The following is a 24,733-nucleotide window of genomic DNA, read 5'->3' as shown; positions in this document are numbered from 1 at the left end:
AGATAGTTTATGTCCTTGTTGCTGCCAGAAGTCCTATCAAGAAAACACGTCCGCCTGGGAGAACCTGATGGGGATAGTGCTGTAAAGTAAAATAAAAATAGGAAAAGTTGTCAGAAACATGGTTTGATTCTACATCGCGTGGAGAGGGACTGACCTCACTTGGACGGCTGCAGCGGAGGGAGTGAACCATTTGGTCATCTGGGGGGAGGGAGAGTGTGCTGCGTGTATGTGTGTAATTCGTGTGCATGTGTAACCAACAGTTTTACATACCTGTAATTTTGTTTCCTGAAACAACACCCTAATTACGTGTGATATATTCTGATGTCTTATTTTGTATTGTACTGCATTCTGTTAAAAGAAAGACTTGTTGCTGTATGCTAAACCGATTTCACAGCCAATGAATGGGTCATCTCCCAGAGCTTGAAAGCCAGTGCTCAAGTGCAAACTCAGAAAAGGAATTCCTGGGTCACAGGTGTGGTTTTCTGAAATGAGTAAGCAATTTACATTTCCAGTGCCTGGAAATTGTTTTCTGATAAACTCCCAAGAACTTGTCTTTTGGGAACTGGGCCCATTTTCTGTGTTGAACTTGGCCTCCCCTTGCCTGGTGTGCCCTATCACTTCATGTCCAGCCTGTACTTGGCAAGGAAAGGTAGAGCTGTAGCCTCTGGAAAGGTTCAACCCATGGTGTCCTAGATGCCCTCAGCCACCCTGCTTGTGGCTCCAGTCGGAAGCTGCAGCTGTAGCTGTGCCCTTGCACTACCCGCCTCTGCCTCTGTGGGGAGGGCTTATCCTGTTCCGATTCCTGTTATTTCCGCTGGATCTTCATCTGCCACTCAGAGACCGGACTCGACGTGATCCCAGCTTCCTCCCTTTTCCCCGCCTGCCCCTCCTTTCAGATTCTACATCCCCAGGCTTCCCTTCCAGACAACGAGGACCAATATCTACTCTTAGACACCACTTTAGGAGCAAGGTCCCCTCAGATACTTGGGGAGGTGGAAAAGTGATGCTTGATGTCTTGCGCCTTCCGCCGTGTGTGGTCGGGATGGTTGACACTCAAACTGACATTCAGTTTCCTCATATACAAAGTGGGGGTAGTTCTCCCCATGTGAAGAACTACATTTTCATCTTGCTTGTAGTGACACACCGGCCAAAAACTCTCACTGGTCTAACCCCCCAAAGTCCTTAGAGAATAGGAGGGGAGGTTAGAATTGTTTGAACTCTGGGGCGCCTGGGTGGCTCAGTCGGTTGTCTGCATGATCTCTCAGTTTGGGACTTTGAGCCCTGCGTCCGGCTCTTTGCTCACAGCTCAGAGTCTGGAACCTGCTTCAGATTCTGTGTCTCCTCACCCCTCTCTCTCTGCCTCTCCCCCACTCATGCTCTGTCCCCCCCCCCCCAAGAATAAACACTAAAAAAAAAAAAAAAAAAGAACTACTTGAACTCCAGCTCCTAGTGAAGATGTATCCTGCTCTATTGGGTGTCTGACCACATTCTTTAAACTAGAAAAGGAACTTGGAGAAGCATGGCAGCCGTGTCTAGTGTCCATGAGTTGTGGGACTTCCTATCTGTCCATGAGTTGTGGGCGCTCCTATGCTGATGGTCCTTACTATCTGCCCATGTTGGGGGGAAAGGATGTGAGTATTCTTTGGAATGTAACAGATGAGTAGCCTTCACCCCCATCCTCTCCTAAGTAGTTGCCTCCCCTAAAATAACTATCATTTTTCAGTCCAGCATGTGTCCTAGGACTTTTTCCATGCATTGTAATCCATGTTTGTTTACCTACACAGAATTTATAATAAACCAGAATCTGAAGGGCATTTGACTTTTGCAAATCAGAAACACTGTCAAAATATTAAAATCCTACATTGCAAGCAAAAGTGTATATGCCGTTTCCAAATAATATGTTGTTGCCTGGAATTAGACAACTTTAAAGCTGTCATGCCCAGCGATTTGCAAGCTGTATTTTGTAATTGCTCCTTAAGAGAAATAAACCATGTAATTTTTAATAGCCTATGGATGAACAACTATTATTTATGTTTTTTGGAGTTTTTTTTGCATATGATTTGGTGATTTGTGCAGATATTCTATATTATTATAGTTTAAAACATTTTAAAATTCCTATAAAATGTATCCAAAAGTTTTAAAACTGCTGATGTTAGTGGTTGTGATGAAAAACATCTGAACCACAGTAACTTTAGAAGAGCAAATACTATGGAAATAGCATGCTGTTAGTTTAGTAGGTAATGAGAAAAATAGTATGCTCAGAAAACATAAATAAAATGACTTTCATATACCACAGGAGTCACAGACTTACATTCTCTGAAACGTGTTCTTCAATTTTACTTATATGGGAAAATTAGTGAAAAAATAATACTGCTCTCTTGTCATCCATAGGTGGGTTGTGGCTTTGTCTCTGGTGTTTGGTTTGCTTCCTTCTATTTCAGTGTTCTTTTAGGAAATATGCACGCACACACTCCCTCTCTCTCTCTCTCTCTCTCTCTCTCTGTCTCTCACAATTACTAGGATAACATATATGTAACATTTCATTTCACAATATGTGATTAACATTTTTCCATGTTTTTCTGCCTTTATGTGATCATGTTTAATGACTGCCCAGGATTCTGTCTTATGGATCAGTACCGTTTTACCTACAATCTATTGATACTCGCTTAGGTGGTTTCCAGTATTTTTATTATAAATAACCTGTGGAGGAGCACCTTGGGGCATATACCTTTCTACACTCCTCCAAGTTTTCTTCTTTGAATTTCTTTCTAAGAGTGTAATGTCTGGATTAAAAGGTAAGTTCATTTTCAGTGCTGATGAAATTGACTCCAGAAAGGCTGTATGAATTTCAGATCCATCCAAAGTTTGAAAATGTGAGTTTTCTAAACCTATTCCCACCATGGATCTTATTCTTTTACAATTTTTCCCAGCCTTATATGATATAAGGTTTTCTAGAGACATTGAGCAACTTAATACTATTTATTGACTTACCATCTTCAATTTCTTTCTTTGTGTTGGCTCATGTCCTTAGCCATAAGGACACTTTTTATGAACCATAAAAAAATTATTTGTTTTGCAAATTTCTAGTTTTACTGTTTTACATTGGGCTGGGTCTGTGCAAAAAGATAAGCGGCGGATGGACCCAGGGTCTATATTTTGGGGTTCCTGGGGCAGCCATATGTGGGGAAGGTGGTCAGTAGTTGAGTTTGGGGGAGAGGTCTTGTGCTCCTGGACCCCAGGGCCCAGAGATCCTCCGGAGTAGAGCTCAAAGGCCTTACTCATACCTCTTAGCAGCACGGGCAAGCCAGCAGGGGGGGTAAGAGGAATGATTTGGCCATTGACTGCCCACCCTTCCCCCACTGCCCCCCTCCCCAAGGGCTCAGGGTACTGGTATCTGTAGGACCTGAAGTGCCTTTGGTTCCTAGGCCTCGTTTTAATTGAGGTGCTTACTCTGTAACGGTCATAAAAGAGTAGTACAATAGTTTCTTGATTTACGTGCTCTTTGTAATAATATCTTTTATCTCTGTTTACAGCAACAATGAGAACTATACATACTGACTTTTTTCATTTTATAATATATTATTCCACATTAATATGATACCCTTCTCATTTTTTTTGGAGTGCCCTCTAAAATTTGTCTACAGAAAGATTATTGAGATCAAGATTTCGTAAGTTTAAACTTTTAAATAAATTTTGTCTGCAGCTGGTGTCATGCATTCTCAACATTAAAATTATGAAACATGATTTTTGAACTTTTATAGTTTAAATTTTATATTTCAATTAGGAATACATACAAATACAATTACACACAAGTATGTATTCATTACAATATGGGTGGTAAACATAAAATCTGTTAAACTATTATGCACTAAAGTTCAATAGTTTCCTTCATATAGACTGCACATTTCTTATTTATACCTATATCTTTTCTTTCTTTGAACATGTAAACCTCTTGGCTATATTATCATGGACGTAAGGGAGGAATTTTATATTGTTAAGATATATTTACTAATAAATAAAGATCTTCACTGTGTACTATTCAGTAAAGAGATAGTCACAAAGCATCATGCTCTTTATAAAAATGTCAGGGTTTGCACTTAAAGTTAACTCTGAGAGGAGGGGGTGTTCTTTTGGATTATATTTCTTTTTACAATTTTTCCATTTTGTTTAATGTTTGTGTAATTTTCCCAAAGAAACATGTTTTGCAATCTAAGAGGTTTTGATGATCATGCATATGACATTTTTAAATTGTTGGCCTCTGTTCTTAGTTTTTCTTAAATATTTTATGATCATAAATGATATGGATATATTTGTGATATACATTTATTTGTGGTAGTTTTATGTCAGTATAGACACAGGCTGTGATTAAAGCCCACTTCTAAACCCTCTCCTTAGAGATTGTAGAAACAGCACCTCCTGGGAGAAGAGATTGTTTGGGGCAGCTCTAAAGGAAGGGCCATAGAGGCTAATGGGCACTGAGTCCAGAACTGTAAATAATGACGTCTGATGACCCAGGGAAGGGAAGGCATAGCTCGTGGCTCTGTGCATGTGCACTTCCGTGTTGTCTCCAGACTCCAGAGGGGGCTGAGGCGTGAGGCTCCAGCTCTTATCCTTGGGAGACCTGGTTCTAGACAGAGAACTGGAAAGGAAGTTTGTGCCCTTTGGGTTCTGTAGAATTTGGTAGTCAGAGGGACAAAGAATTGTAATTGGATTGCAGTGGGTAGGGTTCAAGATGTCTCCAAATGCTTCTCAAGTGGGTGTATTAATGTGTGTAGTTTTGAGCCTGCTGGGGACTTGCCTTCAAAGAAAGGCCCTTGAGGATAGGCTGTGCCAGATGTCCATGGTTTTCAAGGTGGAGGGAAGGGTGTGGGGAGAGGAGGAGGAATGGCATGGTGCAGAGGATGAGCTGGGATCGCCTTTGTTACTTTCTGTGAGGAAAGCTCCCTATATGCAGTACACTCTATGGGCCTTGCTTCCAGAAGGTCTCTTCCTCAGCTGCATATGCCAGGATACGAGGCCCATGAATGTGACTGAGGAGGATTGTTAAAGGCTGTCCGATAGGAGCAGTGTAGTGAAACACTGTTGAAGAGCATGGACTTTGGAGTCAGTCTGGTCTGCATACAAGGCCAGTCTCTACCGCTCAACACATTTGTGAGTCTAGACAGGTGACTTGACCACTGAAATCCTTGGTTTCTCCCTCACTAAAAAGTGAATGACAGCAGTAACTAGTTTACGGGGTTGTTGTAAGATGGAAAAAAAAATAAGCAAGTTCTAAATATATTTATCAATCAGTTATGAGTCAGTCTTGTAGCTGATTAGGAGTTATTTGAAAATGAAACACAAAACTCTGTTGGAGAGTGATGTCACCAAGATGGTGAGGTAGGAGATGCCGCCTCCCCCATTTAAGTTCAACATCAAGACACCTATCCATGAACAAAACAGCTCCGGGAGAGCTCAGGAGTCCACTTAACAAACTTCAGCAACAGTGGAACAAAAACCCTGAGAATAACTTCAAAAACAGAAGGACAGCTTCCTTCTGCCCCTGATCCTGCCCACGCCAGCTGGCGCTGCCCAGTGCCAAGAGGCAACTTCCAGCCACAAAGGGTTCTAGCTGGGAAAGGAAGAGCCAAGTGAACACTGGGTTTCTGAGCCCTTTTGTGGCACCGGGCAAAGGGCCTGCTTTGGTTCTGCCCCACCCAGAGCCTGGGAAGCTGGGACCTACGCAGATGGCTACGAACAAGGACGAGCAGGAGTCACCAGTGTCAACACATGGGGTGGCATCCGCAGTTCCCAGTGACCTGCTCTGCAGAGGACCCTGGCAGCTTTGGTCACTGAAGAACCCAGCGGCCACTCAGTACTGTACTGATGTGGAAGCTTTCCGCATACTTGTTTCACCTTGTCCACATATATCTGAGCATCTGTGAGTCTGCCCAGGTGGTAGTAGACCCAGGCATAGTTTCCCCAGGTGACCAGCCTTCTGATTTCTGCTTGATCAGAGTGTTCTCGCTGGACCAGCTCCTCAGCTTGCTGTAGGCACTCCAGGCAGCCTCGTTGTGACCATTTAAGTGTTTTATGTAGGCCAAAAAGTTGTACATTGTAGCTTTGAACTCAGCGTTTACAAATTCAATCTGGTTTTTTAAGTAAGTTCCATGTGAAATGGCATTTCAGCTGTGGGAGGATTTTTTCCAGAGAATTCTTGTTGACCTCACTGTGGAGAAAATAGACACGGTCACTGTGATGTGCACCTGCCAGGCACCGCGTCCTGGGATGCAGTTACAGGTTAAGTTTGTGTGTCAACCTGCCCGGGCTGTGGGAGGCCCAGGCTTCGAGTCTAACATCAGTTCTGGGTGTGTCTGTGACCAGCATCTGACTCAGGAGGCGGGGGTAAAGCAGACTGTCTTCCCCAGTGTTGGCTGGCCACCACCCGGTCTGGTGAGGGTCTGAGTACAACAAGAAGGCAGAGGGAGTGTGAATTCTGTCTGCCTGGCTGTGTGAGCTGGACATGTGTCTTCTCCTCCCCTTAGACTGGAGCCTGTACATCGGCCTTCCTGGTTCTCGGGCCCTCAGACTTGGACCTCAGCCTATGGCATTGTCCCTCCAGCCCTCAGGCCTTTGGCCCAGACTGGAATTAGAGCATTGGCTCTCCTGGGTCTGCAGCTTGTGGACAGTGAGTGACCTGTGATTATGGTCCTCGGCCTCTGTAATCACGTGAGCCAATTCTTCAAGGTTCTAATATCTAGTAAATTTTAAAGTCATTTAATAGACATTAAAGTCTAATATTTAAATACAGATACTTACTGTTATTTTGATATCATAATTGTATTTAATTGCATGTGGAGTCCCTACTTGGGAACATAAGCTTGATTACAACATTATTCCCAGTGAGAGAAAATGACTTGCTGCCAAATATTTGATGATGAGTGTGACAAATGCTTCTTGTGACAGGTTAGGACTTCAGTCCTGAATTTCTGAAATACCTGAGTAAAGATCCTTCCCGTCCCTGTTCTTCCTTCCTGAATAAACCTATGAAATGAGCAAAATAAACACAGCAGAGACTTAAGTAAAACAAACATTTAAAAAAATTTAGTTCGCGAAATACACTGCAGTATGGATGCGTGTCTGAATATGCATAGAAAAATATCTGGAAGGATACCTACTAAATTGTTAACAGGTTACCATGGGGGTGTGGAACTGGGTTAGAGTGAGGGAAGTGCTCTTACTTGTAAATTCATATGCTTCCGTTTATTTGAAATTTTACAGTGAGAATTCACCACTTTTATAATAATCAAACCCATCAAAACCATAACAGAAAATTTAATTAAAAAAATAAAAATAGTAACAAGCAGAAATAACACACAAATTCATGGCAGTCTTAAGGCAGTGGCAGTATGGAGAATCAAATCGCACGGCACGCTTTTCCGCTAACACTGGTGGTAGATACAATTGTGTATGATAATCAAAGAAACAACATAAAAGAAGCCACTTTCAGTAGCATCCCATTGTAAAAAGCATCCCTGGGGTCAGAGTCCTTGAGTAGTAGACCCTTCGAGGTGGATATTCAAACGGAAAGCAGGGCTTAACTACTCTTGGACGATCTACAGGAAAACATGTCAATCTGAAAACTTCAGGCAAAAGAAAGAGCCACACAGAGGTAAGTTTGGAATGCTTGAACAGTTAACCACAGGCTGGAAACTGGGGGAACAAGAACCACCCAGCCCAGACCCAAAACTTAATCACCAAAACTTGGCAATCTATGGATGTAGAATGGGGATATCTAGCGTATCCATTTAATTATCATTTCTTCCACAATTCCTCAATCTGTGCAATGATTTTAACCTAAAAATTCTGCAATTTTAGTTGGAATGAAGTTAATTCCATTTAGATAAGGTTTACTTTCCAGTTGAAAGACCGGAGAAACTCGAGACTAAGGATTTTCCATTGTTCACTTTTTTCCTCACAACTATTTCTAATTGCATAATGAACATTTTGGAATTCTGTATTTAAAGAAATCTTTTTTCCCCTGTTCTAGTTTTTTTCTCCTTTCATTGAGGTCATCACAGACAGCAGACTTTTTACTGTTAAGAACTTTTTCTTTCAACAAAAAGGATTCCTTAAGTGACTGGCGGGCTAATGGTTAAATACCTTCCTCAGAGTCAGAACTGGATAGGATCCATCTTTGGCAAGCTACACAGTTAAGAGCTTAACTAATAGAATTTTCCATTTTGCCGAAAGTCCGTTCTTGACCTAGGGGTCAAAGGCTTACGGCAAGATTATGCTTGTTGCATAAGTGAGCAATATGTGAAATTTGACAAAAAATTTATCAGAAAATTATTATAAATAGCAGAGATCGAGGTGTAAAGTCATAATAGCCCTCCCATTTTTGAAAGGTAACATCTGGGATGTTTTTGTTGCCAAATGGATTACACTATTTTCATTAGAAAAAAAACAGTGAAAGATTCATATTTAGCATGATGCCTGCTACACAGTAAACATTCAATAAAATCAGCTCCACAATTAACAATAGATTAAAACAATGAACAAGAATACTTGAACCCACAATGAGGAGAAAATCTTCAAAGTAATTTCCTAGAGTGTGAATTTAAATACAAAGTCTGAGCTCACAGAGAGCAGCAAGGGACTCTGCATTTTCTGGGTCTATCCTCTGGGCCTGAGCATAGAACTCAGCAGCTTGCCTCTTTTCTCCCTCCAGCTTGTGAACAAACCCCAGGGCACATAAACTCTGCACATCTGAAGCATCGTGACTAAGTCTCTTGACAGCCAGTTTTTTCAGAGCACTTGTTAGTTTGGTCCGGAGGAGTGACCGGTCTCTAAGCTTCAAGGCCTCTACATAATGGTGGATGGCAGTACTTTCTGATTTACAGTGAAATTCCTGAAAGCGGCCATAGTAATAGTGGATCTGATGTCTGTGATCATCAGTTATGTTCTCCAGGTGAAGGGCTTTCTGGAAAACGTCTTCAGCCTTGCTATACTGGCCTCCCTCAGCGTACATGTTGGCCAGGTCCGTGTAGGCAAACGCAAACGTGGAGTCTCGTTCCACAGCTGCTTTGAAATGAGAGAGAGCCATCGCAATAAGCCTGTCGACTCTCAGTTTATCCTCCCCTTTAGGCCTGTTGCACGTGTCCTTCTTGATCTGGATCATTTGTGCCCTATAGCAGAGTCCCATCTGGTGATGCAGGAACGAGGACGTGGGCGTCGCCTTCAAGCCCTTTTTCAAAAGTCCAAGAGCTTCGTCCCAGGATTTTTTTCTCCTGTAGAATTTGGCTGCATAACGAAGGACGTAAGGTTGGGAAGCTATCTGGTCCAGGATTTCTTCAATGTACCTTTCCCCTTCAGCTTCTGCATGTACATCTTGAAGCTTCAGCGCCAGTAAAACCTTCATGTAGGCGTTATCTGGGTTCAGGGTGACAGCCTTCCTCAGCGGGCCCAGAGACAAGCTCCTTGCAGGCCCTCCTCTGTTACGGTCATCCAGTCGATACACCGTGATGGCGTAGCCAATGCTGAATTCTGGATTGTCAGGTTCCGCTTCCAGAGCCTTCTCAAAAGCCACTTTAGCCTTCTGGTAATACTTTCCTCCAAATTTCAAGAATGCCCACCCTTTTTCACATTCAATCTCAGGACTCTCCAACTTGTAGTCAGAAGGACTGGACCGTTTCTTGCAGACGGCCCCTATCTTGTCTAAATGCCTCTGTGCCTCCTTAAGCTGGTCCATGTGATAGTACACCCAGGCATAGTTTCCCCAAGTGACCAGACGCCGTATTTCTTCTTTGTCTGGGTGTTCTCTCCAGGTTATGTCTTCTGCTTGTTCCAAGCATGCCAGGGCATCTTCATTTTGCCCTTTTAGGTGTTTCACATAGGCCAATAGGTTGTAAAGAGTGAGTCTGGATTCTGTGGTGAGAAACTCAAGCTGCTGCCCGATTGTATTTTCCACATCAAACAGAATGTCTTCCTTAAGTAAATTCCATGTAAAGTGACATTCCAACTCTAACAGAATGGCCTTCAGGAGGTCCTTACGCATTTCACTGTCAAAGATAAAGTCGTTTTTAAATTTTTGAAGAACTGAATCATTGTTTAAACCTCTAACACTGTTCTCTGCTTAGCAACCAAACCAGTCTTCTACTGGAATTCACAGTTGAAGCACTGGGCCCCTGTAACTTTATATTGGTTTCCTCTGGGTCCAGTTACATTCTAGAAATCTTTCATTAAATTCTCATTGCAAAGCCAGTTCTCAAAGACAGCAGGGTTTTCTGCATCACAGGGTATCAATTTCCTTTTGGCAGTCACTAGCCCCCAGGTACCACCTATTTTTTTTTTTAACTTTATTTATTTTTGAGAGAGAGCAAGAGCCAGGGAGGGGCAGAGAGAGAGGGGAGAGAGAATCCCTAGCAGGCTCCGCACTGTTAGTGCAGAGCCCAACGCAGGGCTCAAACTCATGACCTGAGCTGAAATCGAGAGTCGGATGTGTAACCAACTAAGCCACCCACACGTCAGTACTGGGCATATTTTTACAGAGAGGAATTTATGATTATGACTTTTTAAATGTTTATTTTTGAGAGAGACAGAGAGAGAGCATAAGAAGGGGAGGGACAGAGAGACAGAGACAGAGGATCTGAAGCAGGCTCTGCCCTGACAGCAGCGAGCCTGACTTGGGGCCCAAACTCACACATCATGAGATCATGACTAAGCTGAAGTTGGACACTCAACCAACTGAGCTACTCAGGCACCCCTACAGAGACAAATTTAGGGACGCCTGGGTGGCTCAGTTGGTTAAGCATCTGACTTTGGCTCAGGTCATGATCTTGTGGTTCACAAATTTGAGCCCTGTGTTGGGCTCTGTGGTGACAGCCCAGAGCCTGGAGCCTGCTTCAAATTCTGTGTCTCCCTCTCTCTCTGCCCCTCCCCTGCTCGTGTTCTGTCTCTCTCAAAATCAATCAATCAATCAATCAATCAGAGAGGAATTTAAATGTTTTGTCTAACAGACTTGAAAATTAAAAATAATAGATCTATAAACAGTAACGAATATAAAAATTCCATTTCTGCATTATGAGTAGGAAGGGAGAGAAGAATATGTGAGAAATAAGAAAAAGAAGTTCACTGGAGGAGACCCAGAAGCCATATCAATGTATCATTTTTGAGGAGGAAGGAAGAAAGCGAGGGAGAGCGGGGGGGGGGGCGGGGGGGGTGGGAACCCCAGGGAGAGAAAGGCCCAGAAACAGACAGGAACAGGTATACCAAGAGATGAGGAAAGCATGATTTGAGATAGATAACAAGGAGAGCAGCAGAGAGTTCAAGAAAGATGGGGAGGGGCACCTGGGTGGCTCAGTCGGTTGAGCCTCCGACTTTGGCTCAGGTCATGATCTCACAGCTTGTGAGTTCAAGCCCAGCGTTGGGCTCTGTGCTGACAGCTTGGAGCCTGGAGCCTGCTTCAGATTCTGTGTCTCCCTCTCTCTTTGCCCCTAACCTACTCACATTCTGTCTCTCTCTCAAAAATAAATAAACATTAAAAAAATTTTTTTTTTTAAAAAGAAAGATCGGGAAAGGACAAAAGGAGGGTGGGTAATGTGTAGGTTTTGCTGTCAAATTCCACAACCTTCTGGCCTCTCGGGTTGTGGGCAACAATAAAGACTAAGACCTATTATTAACTCATCAGCTCCCTCAATATTCACTTCATAAATATTTGCTGAGCTCCCTTCGTACAACGCACAGTGTAACTCTGCAGAGCCCATTGGAAACATGATCTCAGAAACTAGGAAGAGGAAGAGGAAAGGAAGGGCTAGGAAATACTTATTCATTAGGGACAGCCTTCTCTGTGCGAGATCTCGTCAATAACCCTGGGGATGGGGATGTAACCCTGAGTGAGACACAGCTCTGCTCATGGAGAGCTTAGGTTATAAGTCACTGGTCAGTTACAGCTTAGCATTCCAACCAAGGTCTGTGAAAGTGACCCAGGAAGTGCACACAGTCCAGTGCTGTGGACATCTGTGGCTCTGGCTTGGTGAGGATCCCTTCTCTTGGTTTTCCTTTCTGGAACATGCTCTCCCTCTACTCTCAGTCCATGTGATTTGAGATGGGCCGTCCACCATTCACTCCAATCTGGGAAGGCACAAGATATTCCAGCCATTCCCTGGTCCCAGTGATTCACTCAGAGGCAGTCCAGTTAAAATATAATTTTGCTGAGGGGTGCCTAGGTAGCTTAGTCTGTTAAGCATCTGACTTCAGGTCATGATCTCACAGTTGGTGAGGTCAAGCCCCACGTTGGGCTCTGTGCTGACAGCTCGGAGCCTGGACCCTGCTTCGGATTCTGCGTCTCCCTGTCTCTCTGCCCCTGGCCAGCTGGTGCTCGCTTTCTCTCTCAATAATAGATAAATAAACTTAAATATATAATATTATATGTAATTAATATTAATACAACATAATAATATATAAAATTTGTATTATATATAATTAGTATTAATCAGTATAATTAATATATGCAACATGTAATTATAATTAATGTAATTAATTGTAATACTTATATATGATTAATATATAATTTAAATATATATTAATATATATTAGTTCATATATATATTTTAATATATATATAATTTTACTGAAACTAGGTCTCTTCCTTCTGAAAAGTGTAAGCTGGTAGAATATAAGCTTGCAGCTGCTAGTGGCCATCTTTCCAGACTTAGGGACAGCCTACCTGAGAAGGGATCTAACACAGCAGAAAGCAGAGCTCAGACAGGAGGAAGGACAGACGGCTTATGCCGGTGACTAAAGAGTCTTGCCTGGATCACCCTGTCTACCCCTGAACTTCTGTTTACTTAAAGACATAGCTCTCTCTCCTTTGTTTAAGCTGGTTTGAATTAGGTTTCTACTGTCTGCAACTGATGAAATCCTGAGTAATATTCCTAGTTTTACTTCTTTGTTTTGCTGATGGTGGTGGTGAGACAGTCAAGAAAGACATTCTACATCTACTACTGGCCATAATTAAGAAATTCGCAGAAAAAAAAATTCCTTAAATCTTCTCTCAAACAGAGAAGTTCCCTGCTTACATGTGTGTATTTCTGTTTCTGTTGCACACGGGATCCCCACCCTCTTGTATGTAAAATATAAACCTATTTGTGTAAATGTTTATGGGAACTACAGTAATATTTCCATCAAAACATTTGTTGACCACCTCATGTCACACAGGCCAGGCAGTATCCTAGTTGTATCCTAGATATAGTAGTGAGCGAGTAAGTTAGAAAAAGGCCCTTTCCTCATGGCAATTTCATTCTGGAAGAAGAGGGAACAAAAGGAGTTGAAAGAAAAGAAACATGGAAACAAATCAACATGGAAACAAACGGAAAGTATAATTCCAGATAGTGATAAGTGTTAAAAAGAAAAAAATAATCAGAGTAATGGTATTAAGAGGTGGTGGTTGGAGGCGGGGGGAGGTACTTTAGTTACGATTGTGAAGAAATAGCCCTTGTAAAAAGGGGCAATTGAAATAATCAGATCCCAACAGTGGAACAGAGGCAGTCATAGAAGATCTGAGGGCAGAATGGTCGAAGCCACTGCTTCTCTACCAGGGTGCTTTTGCTCCCCGGAGACATTTGGTAATGTCTGGAGACAATCTGGTTGCCACACTGGGTGGGTCAAGACCGGGGATGCTGCTAACTATCCTGCAGTGCACGGGTAGGTCCCAGTCAGCGTGAATTATCCAGCCCAAAATGTCCATCATGCTGAGGTTGAGAAACCCTGGTTGGGGCTGAGGGACCAGCAAGTGCAAAGGCCCTGATGTGGGAACAGACTTGGAGTGTTCAGGGGACAGAAGGAAGAAGGGTTAAGTGGAAGGTGAGGCATGGCAGTAGCAGGAACAGAAGGTGCAGGCTTGCAGTCCATGACAAGGAATATTAATTTTACAATAATTCCAATGGGAAGCCATTACAGGGAGATTTTTAAGTAGGGAAATGATAATGTTTGATACAGGCCTAAAAGATGTCCCTCTGGGGGCACCTGTTGAGCGTCCAACTCTTGATCTCAGCTCAGGTCTTGATCTCAGGGTTGTGAGTTCAGGCCCTGTGTTGGGCCTTTGGGCTCTGCACTGGGCATGGAGCCTACTAAAAAACAAGATAAAACAAAAAACAAAACAATAAATTTATATTATATATATTACATATATATATAATATGTAATATACATATATGTGTGTGTGTGTGTGTGTGTATATATATATATATATATCACAGCATCATTTACATTAGCCAAATTATGGAAGCAGCCCAAGTGTCCATTGATAGATGAATGGATAAAGAAGATGTGGATACATATACAATGGAATATTACTCATCCATAAAAAAAGGATGCAGTCTTGCCATTTGCAACAACATGGGTGGACCTAGAGAGTATAATGCTAAGTAAAATAAGTCAGAGACAGACAAATACCATACGATTTCACTCATATGTGGAATTTAAGAAACAAATGAACAAAAAAAGGACTCTTTTTTAAAATGTTTATTTATTTTGAGAGAGACAGAGAGAGCAACGCATGCACGAGTGGGGGAAGGGGAAAGGGAGAAGGAGACGGAGAATCTCAAGCAGGCTCCCCAGTCAGCATGAAGCCTGATGTGGGCCTCAATCCCATGACCGCGAGATCATGATCTAAGGCAATATCAAGCGTTGGACACTCAACTGACTAAGCCACCCAGGTGCCCCCCAAAACCAGACTCTTTTTTTTTTTTTTTTTTTAATTTTTTTTTTTTTCAACGTTTATTCATTTTTGGGACAGAGAGAGACAGAGCATGAACGGGGGAGGGGCAGAGAGAGAGGAAGACACAGAATCGGAAACAGGCTCCAGGCTCTGAGCCATCAGCCCAGAGCCCGACGCGGGGCTCGAACTCACGGACCGCGAGATCGTGACCTGGCTGAAGTCGGACGCTTAACCGACTGCGCCACCCAGGCGCCCCAAAACCAGACTCTTAAATACAGAGAACAAACTGGTGGTTGCCAGAGGGGAGGTAGGTGAGGGGATGGGTGAAGTAGATTTAAAAAAAGGGAAAAGGAAAAAAGGAAAAAAAAATCCATGATATTATGGAAGCCTAAGGAAGAAATATTTATTTCAGGAAGGAGAGATGGATGTTCGATATGTACAATGACTCTAAGAAGTTGAGTGATTGAGGACAGAGAAGAGATCACTGGGCTGGAGCAAAGCTGTGGGGGACCCTGATGAGCATTTTACTAAAAAGGTAGGGATGAAAACATTACTAGCTGGGCAGGGGGGGTGGACAATGGGAGGTGGGATAGTGGATACGGGCAACAGAGGTCACTCCTTTCAAGGAATTTTACTATTAAGGGAATAGACAAATAGAGCTACATCTGGAGGGGGGTTGGCGGAACTGTCAAAAACATTTTTAATCATGAAAATTTTAAAGACTTAATGATATGCCCGTGGGAATGATCCAGTATCAAGGGAGAAAATGACGCTTGTAGGAGGTGGGGATAACTGTGAGAAAGATGGAACATGAAGCAGAAGTGAAGCTATACAATGTTAATACATCTTTATCTCCAGACTCAGACTCCTAACCGTGGTCGCCATGCCTTTCTTCATCTGTCCTGTGTCTACTTCTGTAGCCTCATTTTGTACAATCTCCTCTCCTTCATTGCCCTCCAGTCATACTGGCCTTTAAAAAAGTTTCCTTCCTCTGCCAGGTCTGTATCCTCAGGGCATTTGCACCTGCTTTTTACACCCTCAGTCTCTGAACTCTTCCTAAGAGAGGTCTAGGGATTACTCACTCTCATGATTCTGGTCTTGGCTCAAATGTGAGGTCTTCCAAGAGGGGTATCTCTGACCACTGTAGCTAACACTGCACCCCTGCCTTGCCAGTCACCCTACAGTATAGTATTTTCTCATTTTCCTGTCCTGCATAGCAGGAGAAGAGTGCTTTGAATCAAATAAGAGACCGAGGCTTTACGGTGAATCAACCAAGTCTTTAGGAATTGTGAAGGGGCTGCCTTAATTAGCCAAAAGTGACAGACGAGTTAGAGAACTGGATTAGTGGCACAACGAGTAGTAGTAATTGGACAGATAAAACCATTTCATATTTACAACCAAATATACTATTCCATGAACAGTTTTCCAACTTTTATAGAAACTAAATTTAATCCTTAGTGACTTAATATTATCTTTAGTACACATTTAAGTTAATCTGCAATTAATTTCAATTTTATATATTTTTTTATGTTTATTCTCACTTTCCGTGTATATACATACACACCAATATACAGGTCCCACACTTTAGTGACTATAGGTTCTAGCCAGAGCTTGCCCACAGAAATTCTTGCCATGATGGAAATGTTCTTATCCATGCTCTGCAATATGATGGACACTAGCCACAAGTGACCATGATCACTTGAAATGTGGCTAGGATGCCTGAGGAACTGGATTTTAAATTTCGTTTACTTTTAATTAATTTAAATAACTGTATATGACCAGCGGCTCCTGTGTGAGACAGGACACTGGAGACACTGGGCCTGTCAGACTTTAATGGAATAAAAGAGCTCCCACACACCAGGTTAGAGCTCTCCTTTAGCTTAAAATTCTCTGCCATTTTATTCAAGGTGAAGAACTAAATTAGATGTCAAATAAAGATGGATTTGAAAAAAACAACCTTATACACACCAGCTGGGCTCATTGCAGATTTGGCTCAATGGTGTAAATATTACACTATTTATAATAGACTGTCTGAAATCAGAGGAGAACTCCACAAACAAGGAAACCTGAAGTTGCCACACATCACTAGCTTACTGCACGCCAGGCAGTGCGCCAGGCACTTACAAATTACATTTAATTTTTATGCCATTTTATTATTTTCGCAATTTTGTGGATGAGGAGTAGGGGACAGAGTTTATATTACATGTCCGAGGTTACTCAGCTCTAACGTGGCTGAGCTCAGAATCAAACCTAGCTCTGCCTGACTCAAAGCTCAATACTGTTAAACTACCTCTTTTTACCATAAAAATTGGAGGTGGTTTTTTTTTTTTTTTTTAGAATAGTTTGCTTTATTTTTTTTTTTATTTAAAAAAAAATTTTTTTTAACGTTTATTTATTTTTGAGACAGAGAGAGACAGAGCATGAATGGGGGAGGGTCAGAGAGAGGGAGACACAGAATCTGAAACAGGCTCCAGGCTCTGAGCTATCAGCACAGAGCCCGACGCGGGGCTCGAACTCACAGACTGAGAGATCATGACCTGAGCCGAAGTCAGACGCTTAACCGACTGAGCCACCCAGGTGCCCCAGAATAGTTTGCTTTAAAATATAGGATACATGCAATGTATTTAAAATTCACCTTGGGGCACCTGGGTGGCTCGGTCAATTGGGTGGCTGACTTGGGCTCAGGTCATAATCTCGCAGTTGGTGAGCTCGAGCCCGGCGTGGGGCTCTGTGCTGTCAGCTCAGAGCCTGGAGCCTGCTTCGGATTCTGTATCTCCTCTCTCTCTGCCCCTCCCCCACTCATGTTCTGTTTCTCTCTGTCTCTCTCTCTCTCAAAAAATAAATCAACATAAAAAAGAAGTAGTTCAGTGGCATCTCAAATACACACATGCCATACAGAAACCTGGGCGCCTTGATTCTGTACCTCCTGTCTTCCCCATCTTGTTTGGCACCTCTTAGTTCCACAGGCCAAATAACCTAGGAGTAATCTTTGATCCCTCTATGCCTCCTCTCCCAACCCCTCATCCACTCCAGTACGAAGTTCTGCTAATTCTGTCACATCTCAAATCCATCCACTTCTCTCCACTTCCACTGCTGTTTTCCTCCTCTGAACCACAATCACCTTTCCTTTGAGCTGGGGCAAAAATCTGGTCTCCCTGCTTCCTTCTGGTCTTGATTCCCCAATACAGCCCTAGTATATATATATATTTTTTAACGTTTTTTATTTTATTTTATTTTTTTAATTTTTGAGACAGAGAGAGACAGAGCCTGAACGGGGGAGGGTCAGAGAGAGAGGGAGACACAGAATCGGAAGCAGGCTCCAGGCTCTGAGCCATCAGCCCAGAGCCTGACGCGGGGCTCAAACTCACGGACCGCGAGATCATGACCTGGCTGAAGTCGGACGCTTAACCGACTGCGCCACCCAGGCGCCCCTAGCCCTAGTATATTTTTGAAAATGTAAACTGGATCATGTAAGTCTCCCACTTACAATCTCCCAATGGCTACCCAACACCCTTAGATATTAATCCAGCCCTTGCCAGGTCCTACAAGTCCCTAAAGGACCTGGCCTTGCCTACCCATCCGACCTTTTCCCTCCTACTGTCATTTTAGACATTTTGACTTTTCTTCCTATCTCAAACACATCAAGTTCAAGGACTTTTATACCTGTTGTTTTTACTCGGGATGCTCTGCTTCTAAATCTTTGCATGCCTAGCTCTTTCCTGTAACTCAGCTCAAATATTCCCTACCCCAGAGGGTGCCTGAGGCAGAACCATCTAAAATAGACCCCTCTGTTCTAGGTCACTCTCTTAGCCCATTACGCTTATTTTCCTTACAGCTCTGTTCACTTTCTGAATTATATTATTTACTCATTTATCTATTGTATGTGTATTTCCCCCATTTAAATAAAAGCCCTATGAAAATAGGGACCTTGTTTTGATCTTACTTTTTGCACCTCTGTGTCCCAGCATCTAGTTATTATTCCAGGCAGATAATGGAAGCTCACTAAATATTTGTTGAATGAATGACAGTGTAGTCACATACTAGCAGCTTCTGACGTGTCCAGCCCAGAGGCTGGGCTTAGCATCAAAAGCACCTGCATACCTGATGAGGAGTTCCTGCTAGTCCCTCCCTTCCTGCTGATGGCTCCAAACTACCTCCCACCCCCCACTTCAATTCTCCCCACCCCACTTGTCTTTGTATCTTGGCATGCGCTCTGTCTGGCTCTGTGTTTGGATTTTGAATACAGGGTTTGGGCTGTCTTTTACGGTCCTGACTGGGAAACCTGGTATGATCATCCCTCGGTAGTTAGTTGTTCCTTTCTCTGGTGGAACATCACCAAAATTTTGGGCAAGACCTCCCCTTAACAGCCTGTCCAGACCCATGGCGATCTGGGCTTACCAGGCCCCTGCCCCTGGGCAGAGTGAAATGCACATCCGCTTCTGCTCCAGAGGTTTACACACCGGCCCAGCCCAAGGAGGCTGAGGAGACCACATCGGCAATAGGAATGTGGCCGTGACAGTGACATGTCAAAGGGATGTTCACTCAGCCACTGAAGTGCTTCGCTCAGACTCGGTGGAATTTATACACAACTGGATACCATGATAAGTTTTACTTTTAAACCCAGTCTACTTAACCTTTAAACTTTGTCTCTGGGAAGCTGGCAGAGAGAGGCTCTTGTGTCTGAAGAGGCGACATTTATCTTTAGGCAATTTTGAGTTTTAGCCAGGAAGGAGCAGTCTTTCGTTGTCCCCAATGGGATCCGCTCCTGTTCCACATACAGTGCACCCCCTTTTCCTTCTTGTTTCTTCTGGCACCCCCCCGAACTCCCTGCCTTCTTACACTTGTTGGAAGTGGGGCGCTTATTCAATTTCCTCTCCTACTTCACGTAATAGTAATCAACATTAGCAAAACTCTTCATGCTAAGCAATGAACTCTTTACGCGGTCCTAAGATTGGGTGCCATTAAGTTTTACGAATAAGAAACGGACTCAGAGTTTACAAAATGTTCTGGGCATCCAACGAGGAGGTGTTCAGAGTCACGACTTCGAACAAGGTTTTAGCCTCCCGTCCCTCAACTCATTTAAATGCGGAGGTTCACCGATCGGGCGCAGGGCAGGCTGCGGAAGCCTGGGGATCCAAAGCGGGTGAGAAGCATCCTGCCCCGCGCGTCAGCTGGTAAAGGAGACAGCCTCAGGCATCCGCGCAAAACAGCCGACTGGGCGGACCAGCAGGAGTCGGTGGTTCCCGGGAAGGGAAGAACTCAGACCCCGAGGTCAGAAAGGCACCAGGGCAGAAGCAGCAGACCCGGTGACGAGTCGCGTCCGCCCCCGCGGAGGGACGGGCAGCCCCAGTGCCGGGACGGGGAGGGGAGCCGGCGGGGACCGGGCTCGCGGGGGCAACCTAAACCCGACGCCCGTGCGGGGCGCCGGGGGCTCGGCCCCTGGAAGGGCCCTGGCGCTGGGCGGGCCACGGAGTCCAAGGCCTACGCGGAGTTTGGGAGCAGAAGCGGAGAAAACCCTCACCTCGTGGTGGTTGCGGACCGTCCCGGCAGGCGGCAGTCCCCTTGGGCTTTCTGCTCTAGAAGTGGAGCCCCGGCTGCGGAGCGCGCGCTCCGGGGCGCCGGCAGGCGCGGGAGTGCGGGCGGGAGTTGCGCGGAGTGCGCGGGGGCGCGGGGGCGCGGGCGTGCGGACGGGGGAGCGCGGAGTGCGCGGGTGCGTGTGCGCGTGCAGGCGGGAGGGCGCGGAGTGCGCGCAGACGGGAGCGCGGAAGTGCCGGCGGCGCGGGAGTGCGCTTCCCTCCGGGCGTCAGCTGCGCGCTCTCTGAGGCTAGAGTTGGCTTTTGTAAAGGCGGCATCCGAACGGGAAATGGAACGTAGATGGTGTCTCAGCTTCCCGACCCGGCGGAGTCCAGCTCCAAGAAACGGAAACTTCTGCAAGAGCTGAGTGGGGCCGGGGAGAGGTTTGCGAGGCTCCGGGCGGTTCGGTGTGGTATTTGCAGCGGGGCCTCTGGCTTTGGTCTGGGCTCTCGCCTGCCTTGCCGAGTCCGCGTCCCCCCCCCCCCCCTTTTTAAATAAAGTGACAGGAGATTGGTCCGCGTTATTTCTGTTGCGAGGGTGGCAGCGATGCTCTTTTCGTCTTTCTGCATCCTAAGCGGAAAGAAGTCTCTGCTTCTCGTCTTGATTCAACAAACAACACAGGTGCACTACCCATTGGGTAAAGTTAGAGAAACTTGGGAGTCAAAATGCGTACACATTTTAAAATTTGATAGCTATTGCTTAATAACTTTGCGGAGAGATTTATACACCCCTCCCTGGAGTTGTAGGACAGTGCTTGCCTTCTGTGCCCTTGCCAACGGTGCTTCGCCTAACAACTTCTTTTTTTAATTTTTTTTTCAACGTTTATTTATTTTTTGGGACAGAGAGAGACAGAGCGTGAACGGGGGAGGGGCAGAGACAGGGAAACACAGAATCGGAAACAGGCTCCAGGTTCTGAGCCATCAGCCCAGAGCCCGACGTGGGGCTCGAACTCACGGACTACGAGATCGTGACCTGGCTGAAGTCGGACGCTTAACCGACTGCGCCACCCAGGCGCCCCACGCCTAACAACTTCTAATAAAGATCAGGTTGGTATCGGGAATCTGAGCCGAAAATGCCAAATACCCACACACTAAAATTTTTGTCCCCCTGTGACTTCAGTCATTCTTTCGTGGATTCAGTGAACTGCATTGAACAACTGCTAAGAGGCAGACGTTGTGCAAGACACAGGCAATGCAGCAATGAAAAAAACAGACAAAGGATCTACCTTCGCGTACTTCATTCCTAGTGTGGGAGATAAAGATAATAAAGAACAAATGAAGTATTGTGTGTGAGATGGTACTATGGAGAAAAAGCATGGAGAGGGTTACAGTGCAGGGCGTTTCACCGTTATAAATATGGTGGGGAAGAAAGATTTCACTGGGTTAGTGACATTTGAGTAAAGATCTGAAGCAGGTGAAGGAGAGAGAGGTTATGGGGCCAGGGAAGAATGGTTCAGGCAGGGGAAGCAGTAGGTACAAACCCCAGGGAGGTGGGAACGTATTTGCCATGAATGGATGGTGTGGCTGGAGCAGTAAGGGTAGGGGGGAGGTCTTAAGAAATGAGATCAGAGGAAGAATGGCATGGGCCTGAAGGCTACTGTAATGTTTAACTTAGGCAGGAAGCTGCATTTTATTTTTTTTAATTTTATTTATTATGTACGTATGTGTGTATGTATGTATGTATGTATGTATGTATGTATTTTTGAGAGAGAGAGTGAGAGCGAGCAGGGGAGGGACAGAGTGAGAAAGAGAATCCCAAGCAGGCTCTGTGCTGTCAACATGGAGAGTGATGTGGAGCTTGATCTCACGAACCCTGAGATCATGACCTGAACCGAAATCAAGAGTCTGACACTTAACCAACTGAGCCACCCAGGCATCCTTTATTTTGTTTTTTAAAAATGTTTATTTATTTTGAGAGAAAGAGTGAGAGAGGCAGACAGAGAATCCCAAGTGGGGTTCGATCCCACGATCAGTGAGATCATGACCTGAGCCGAGACAGAGTGACAGTCAACTGACTGAGCCACCCAGGTACCTCAAGGAAGCTGCATTTTAGAAAAGGTACCGAGCAGTTTGCTGTGGGTGGAAGAATAAAGCCAGAATACCCTCCTTACCAAGGATGTAGAAAAATTTAATGGCGCTCCAGTGTTTGAAAAAATTTTCAGTGCATGGATTATGTTTCCTTCCTTGTTCCTGCTTCTCTCCCTTCCTTTCTCTTAACCGTATCCAGGCCAAAAGGTCGTCTTTGCTTATTAAGGTTTAGACCGATAGCAACTAAGCAACCAGAAGTGAACATTAAAGGGAAAGGAAATCCTGCCTATCTACTTATATTGTTTAGGAATTCAAATTCAGAAAGGCAAAAACCATCTGTGAAAAATTTAAAGGAATATACATTTTCAGGATTGAGAAGAAACAAACGTCTGGCTGTTGAGTGGGTGTTGAACGTGCCAGAATTAGTAGATGGAATTTGAATATTGATCTTTTTTCACAGACTGTTGGATTGGGTGGATTCTTGGTAAAACCAGTAGTGTGTTGTCTTTTGAACGTACTCTAGTCAACATGCAGGACGCAGCAACTAGCAACAAAGGGAAACAGAAAGTGAAACATGGCAATTGATCTAAAATCTTCTTGGGAAACCGAAAATTAAGTAATGCTTTTAAGAAATACATGTAAGTCAGTTTTTCTGGATTTGCTGCTTGCTGTTTTGCCCTGCAAGCGTCCAGGCTGTTCCACACATTAGAGCTTCCGAGCGTGCAGACACCTCTTCCAGAGGAGGGGACGCGAGGGGATAGAGAGATGGTGTTAGATTATAAGACACTCTGATGACTGTGACCTCTGGGTCGTCAAGCACCCCTCACACAAACACATCCATAATCCAGAGATTGATGTTGCATGAATGAGCTCTGCTTTCCGGCTGCAAGTGATGTATAGCAATACCTGGGAAGAGCTGCCTAGTAGATTAACCAGTCATCCGACCAGTATTTACCTTTCATGTTTCTCTCTCTGGAAGAGTTCCCAGCGGTTAGACTCACTTTAGTGCCACAGTGTCACTTTGGGCCTCCTCCCCAAACTCAAGCACTGTAAGACACCATTTTTGTTAAATCTAACAAGTCTTTTGTTTTAGTTACAAGTATGTTGAGAAGATCGGATCTGTGTGGCTCTGATGTCTAGCCTTCAATGATGAAGTTTGCTCCCTTCGATTCCTAACGAATTTTAGTAGAAATCAAAAGGCTTTCGCAATCTGTGTATGAATTCCTTGAGGATTTGTGTTCTTGTGGATTACGGATCCCCACCAAGAAATGCAGGCAGCCTCTAGTAGTTGGAAAAGGTACAAAAAAGGATTGTCCCCTAGGACCTCTGGAGGCAGTTGCCAATACCTCTGTGGCCGTTGCCACTGGATTTCCATCCAGTGACACCCATTTCAGATTTCTGACCTTCAGAACTGTAAGATCATAAGTTTTTGCGGTTTTAAGCCACCAAGTTTGTGGTCATTCGTTAACAGCCACAGTGGGAAATTAATACATCCTCCCCCTAAAAAAATACATGGAGGAAAAAAGCAGTCACACTGTTTCCTTATCTCTTCCTTTTAAAACTATTGGATGAGAAAAGACACATTGTTTCCTTATTTCTTCCTTTTAAAAATATTGCTTGGTGTGCAACCCCTTTTAATAAAATGTCACAAAGGTGGTTGTTACTGATGGTCTCTCAGATCATTTAGCATCCTTTTCCTGTGTTTTTGATCAATCAATACCAGAAAATGACTGAATAAACAGTGCTACATGTGGCATGAAAGAAGAGAACCTGCTTTGGAACAATAAACATCAAACAGCAAACAAGTAATTGACTGTGTACTTGTTACTCACTAGATCGTAAACTTCAGGAGGTTTGGGGAGATGTCTGCTTTCTTTGCTGAAGGGGAGCAGAGTATGCCGCCCCAAAATATGCCGTGTTGGTGTAGGGATTATTTTGAACTGAGGGCAGTTGAGAAGAAGCAGGGTACAAGAAACGCTCTGCACACTCCCCCTACCTGCCTACAAGCAGTACAGAACTTTGTAGTGGTGTCCCCTTACCCTCTCCACCAGGAAGGTGAGAAGTTGATTGCCTGACACAAGTGTAGACCCTTATCAGCCCAGAGTCACTGCTGGAGGAATCTACATAACAAACCTTCTTCTTTTTTTTTTTTCTTTTTTTTCCTAATTTTTAAAAATCTTTATTTATTTTTGAGAGAGGGAGAGAGTGAGCAGGGGAGGGACAGAGAGAGAGGGAGACACAGAATCCGAAGCAGGCTTGGGGCTCTGAGCTGTCAGCACAGAGCCCGACGCAGGGCTCGAACTCACCAACTGTGAGATCATGACCTGAGCCGAAGTTGGACGCTCAACTAACTGAGCCACCCAGGCCCCCATAACAAACCTTCTCAACTAGCCCTTGTTTTCCATTAATCTCCCCCAAATATTTACATTCCTAC

The 24,733-nt window shown here is 44.2% G+C and overlaps 1 protein-coding gene across 1 annotated transcript; it reads right to left on the bottom strand.

Moving 5' to 3' along the window:
• Positions 1-7,061: 7,061 nt before the first annotated feature.
• Positions 7,062-20,017, bottom strand: LOC123576405 (interferon-induced protein with tetratricopeptide repeats 5-like). Its single transcript, XM_045437212.1, has 2 exons — positions 19,097-20,017; positions 7,062-10,040 (listed from the first exon to the last, which is right to left on the bottom strand). The coding sequence occupies exons 1-2, from the start codon at positions 19,189-19,191 to the stop codon at positions 8,600-8,602; spliced, it is 1,536 nt and encodes a 511-aa protein (XP_045293168.1). The 5' UTR covers positions 19,192-20,017; the 3' UTR covers positions 7,062-8,599.
• Between the last annotated feature and the right edge of the window lie 4,716 nt (positions 20,018-24,733).

Source organism: Leopardus geoffroyi, chromosome D2, assembly GCF_018350155.1.
Source record: "Leopardus geoffroyi isolate Oge1 chromosome D2, O.geoffroyi_Oge1_pat1.0, whole genome shotgun sequence".
NCBI lineage: Eukaryota > Metazoa > Chordata > Mammalia > Carnivora > Felidae > Leopardus > Leopardus geoffroyi.
The sequence above is the reverse complement of the archived record's forward strand: the minus strand, read 5'-3'. Positions and strand labels throughout refer to the sequence as shown.

What these genes read in the sequence shown, in the direction of transcription:
- LOC123576405 (XM_045437212.1), bottom strand. Translation starts at nt 19,191, where the DNA reads ATGTGGTCTCCTCAGCCTCCTTGGGCTGGGCCGGTGTGTAAACCTCTG. An exon ending in TGCCCAGGGGCAGGGGCCTG is followed by an intron (nt 10,041 to 19,096) that starts GTAAGCCCAGAT and finishes TATCTTTGACAG; the next exon opens with TGAAATGCGTAAGGACCTCC.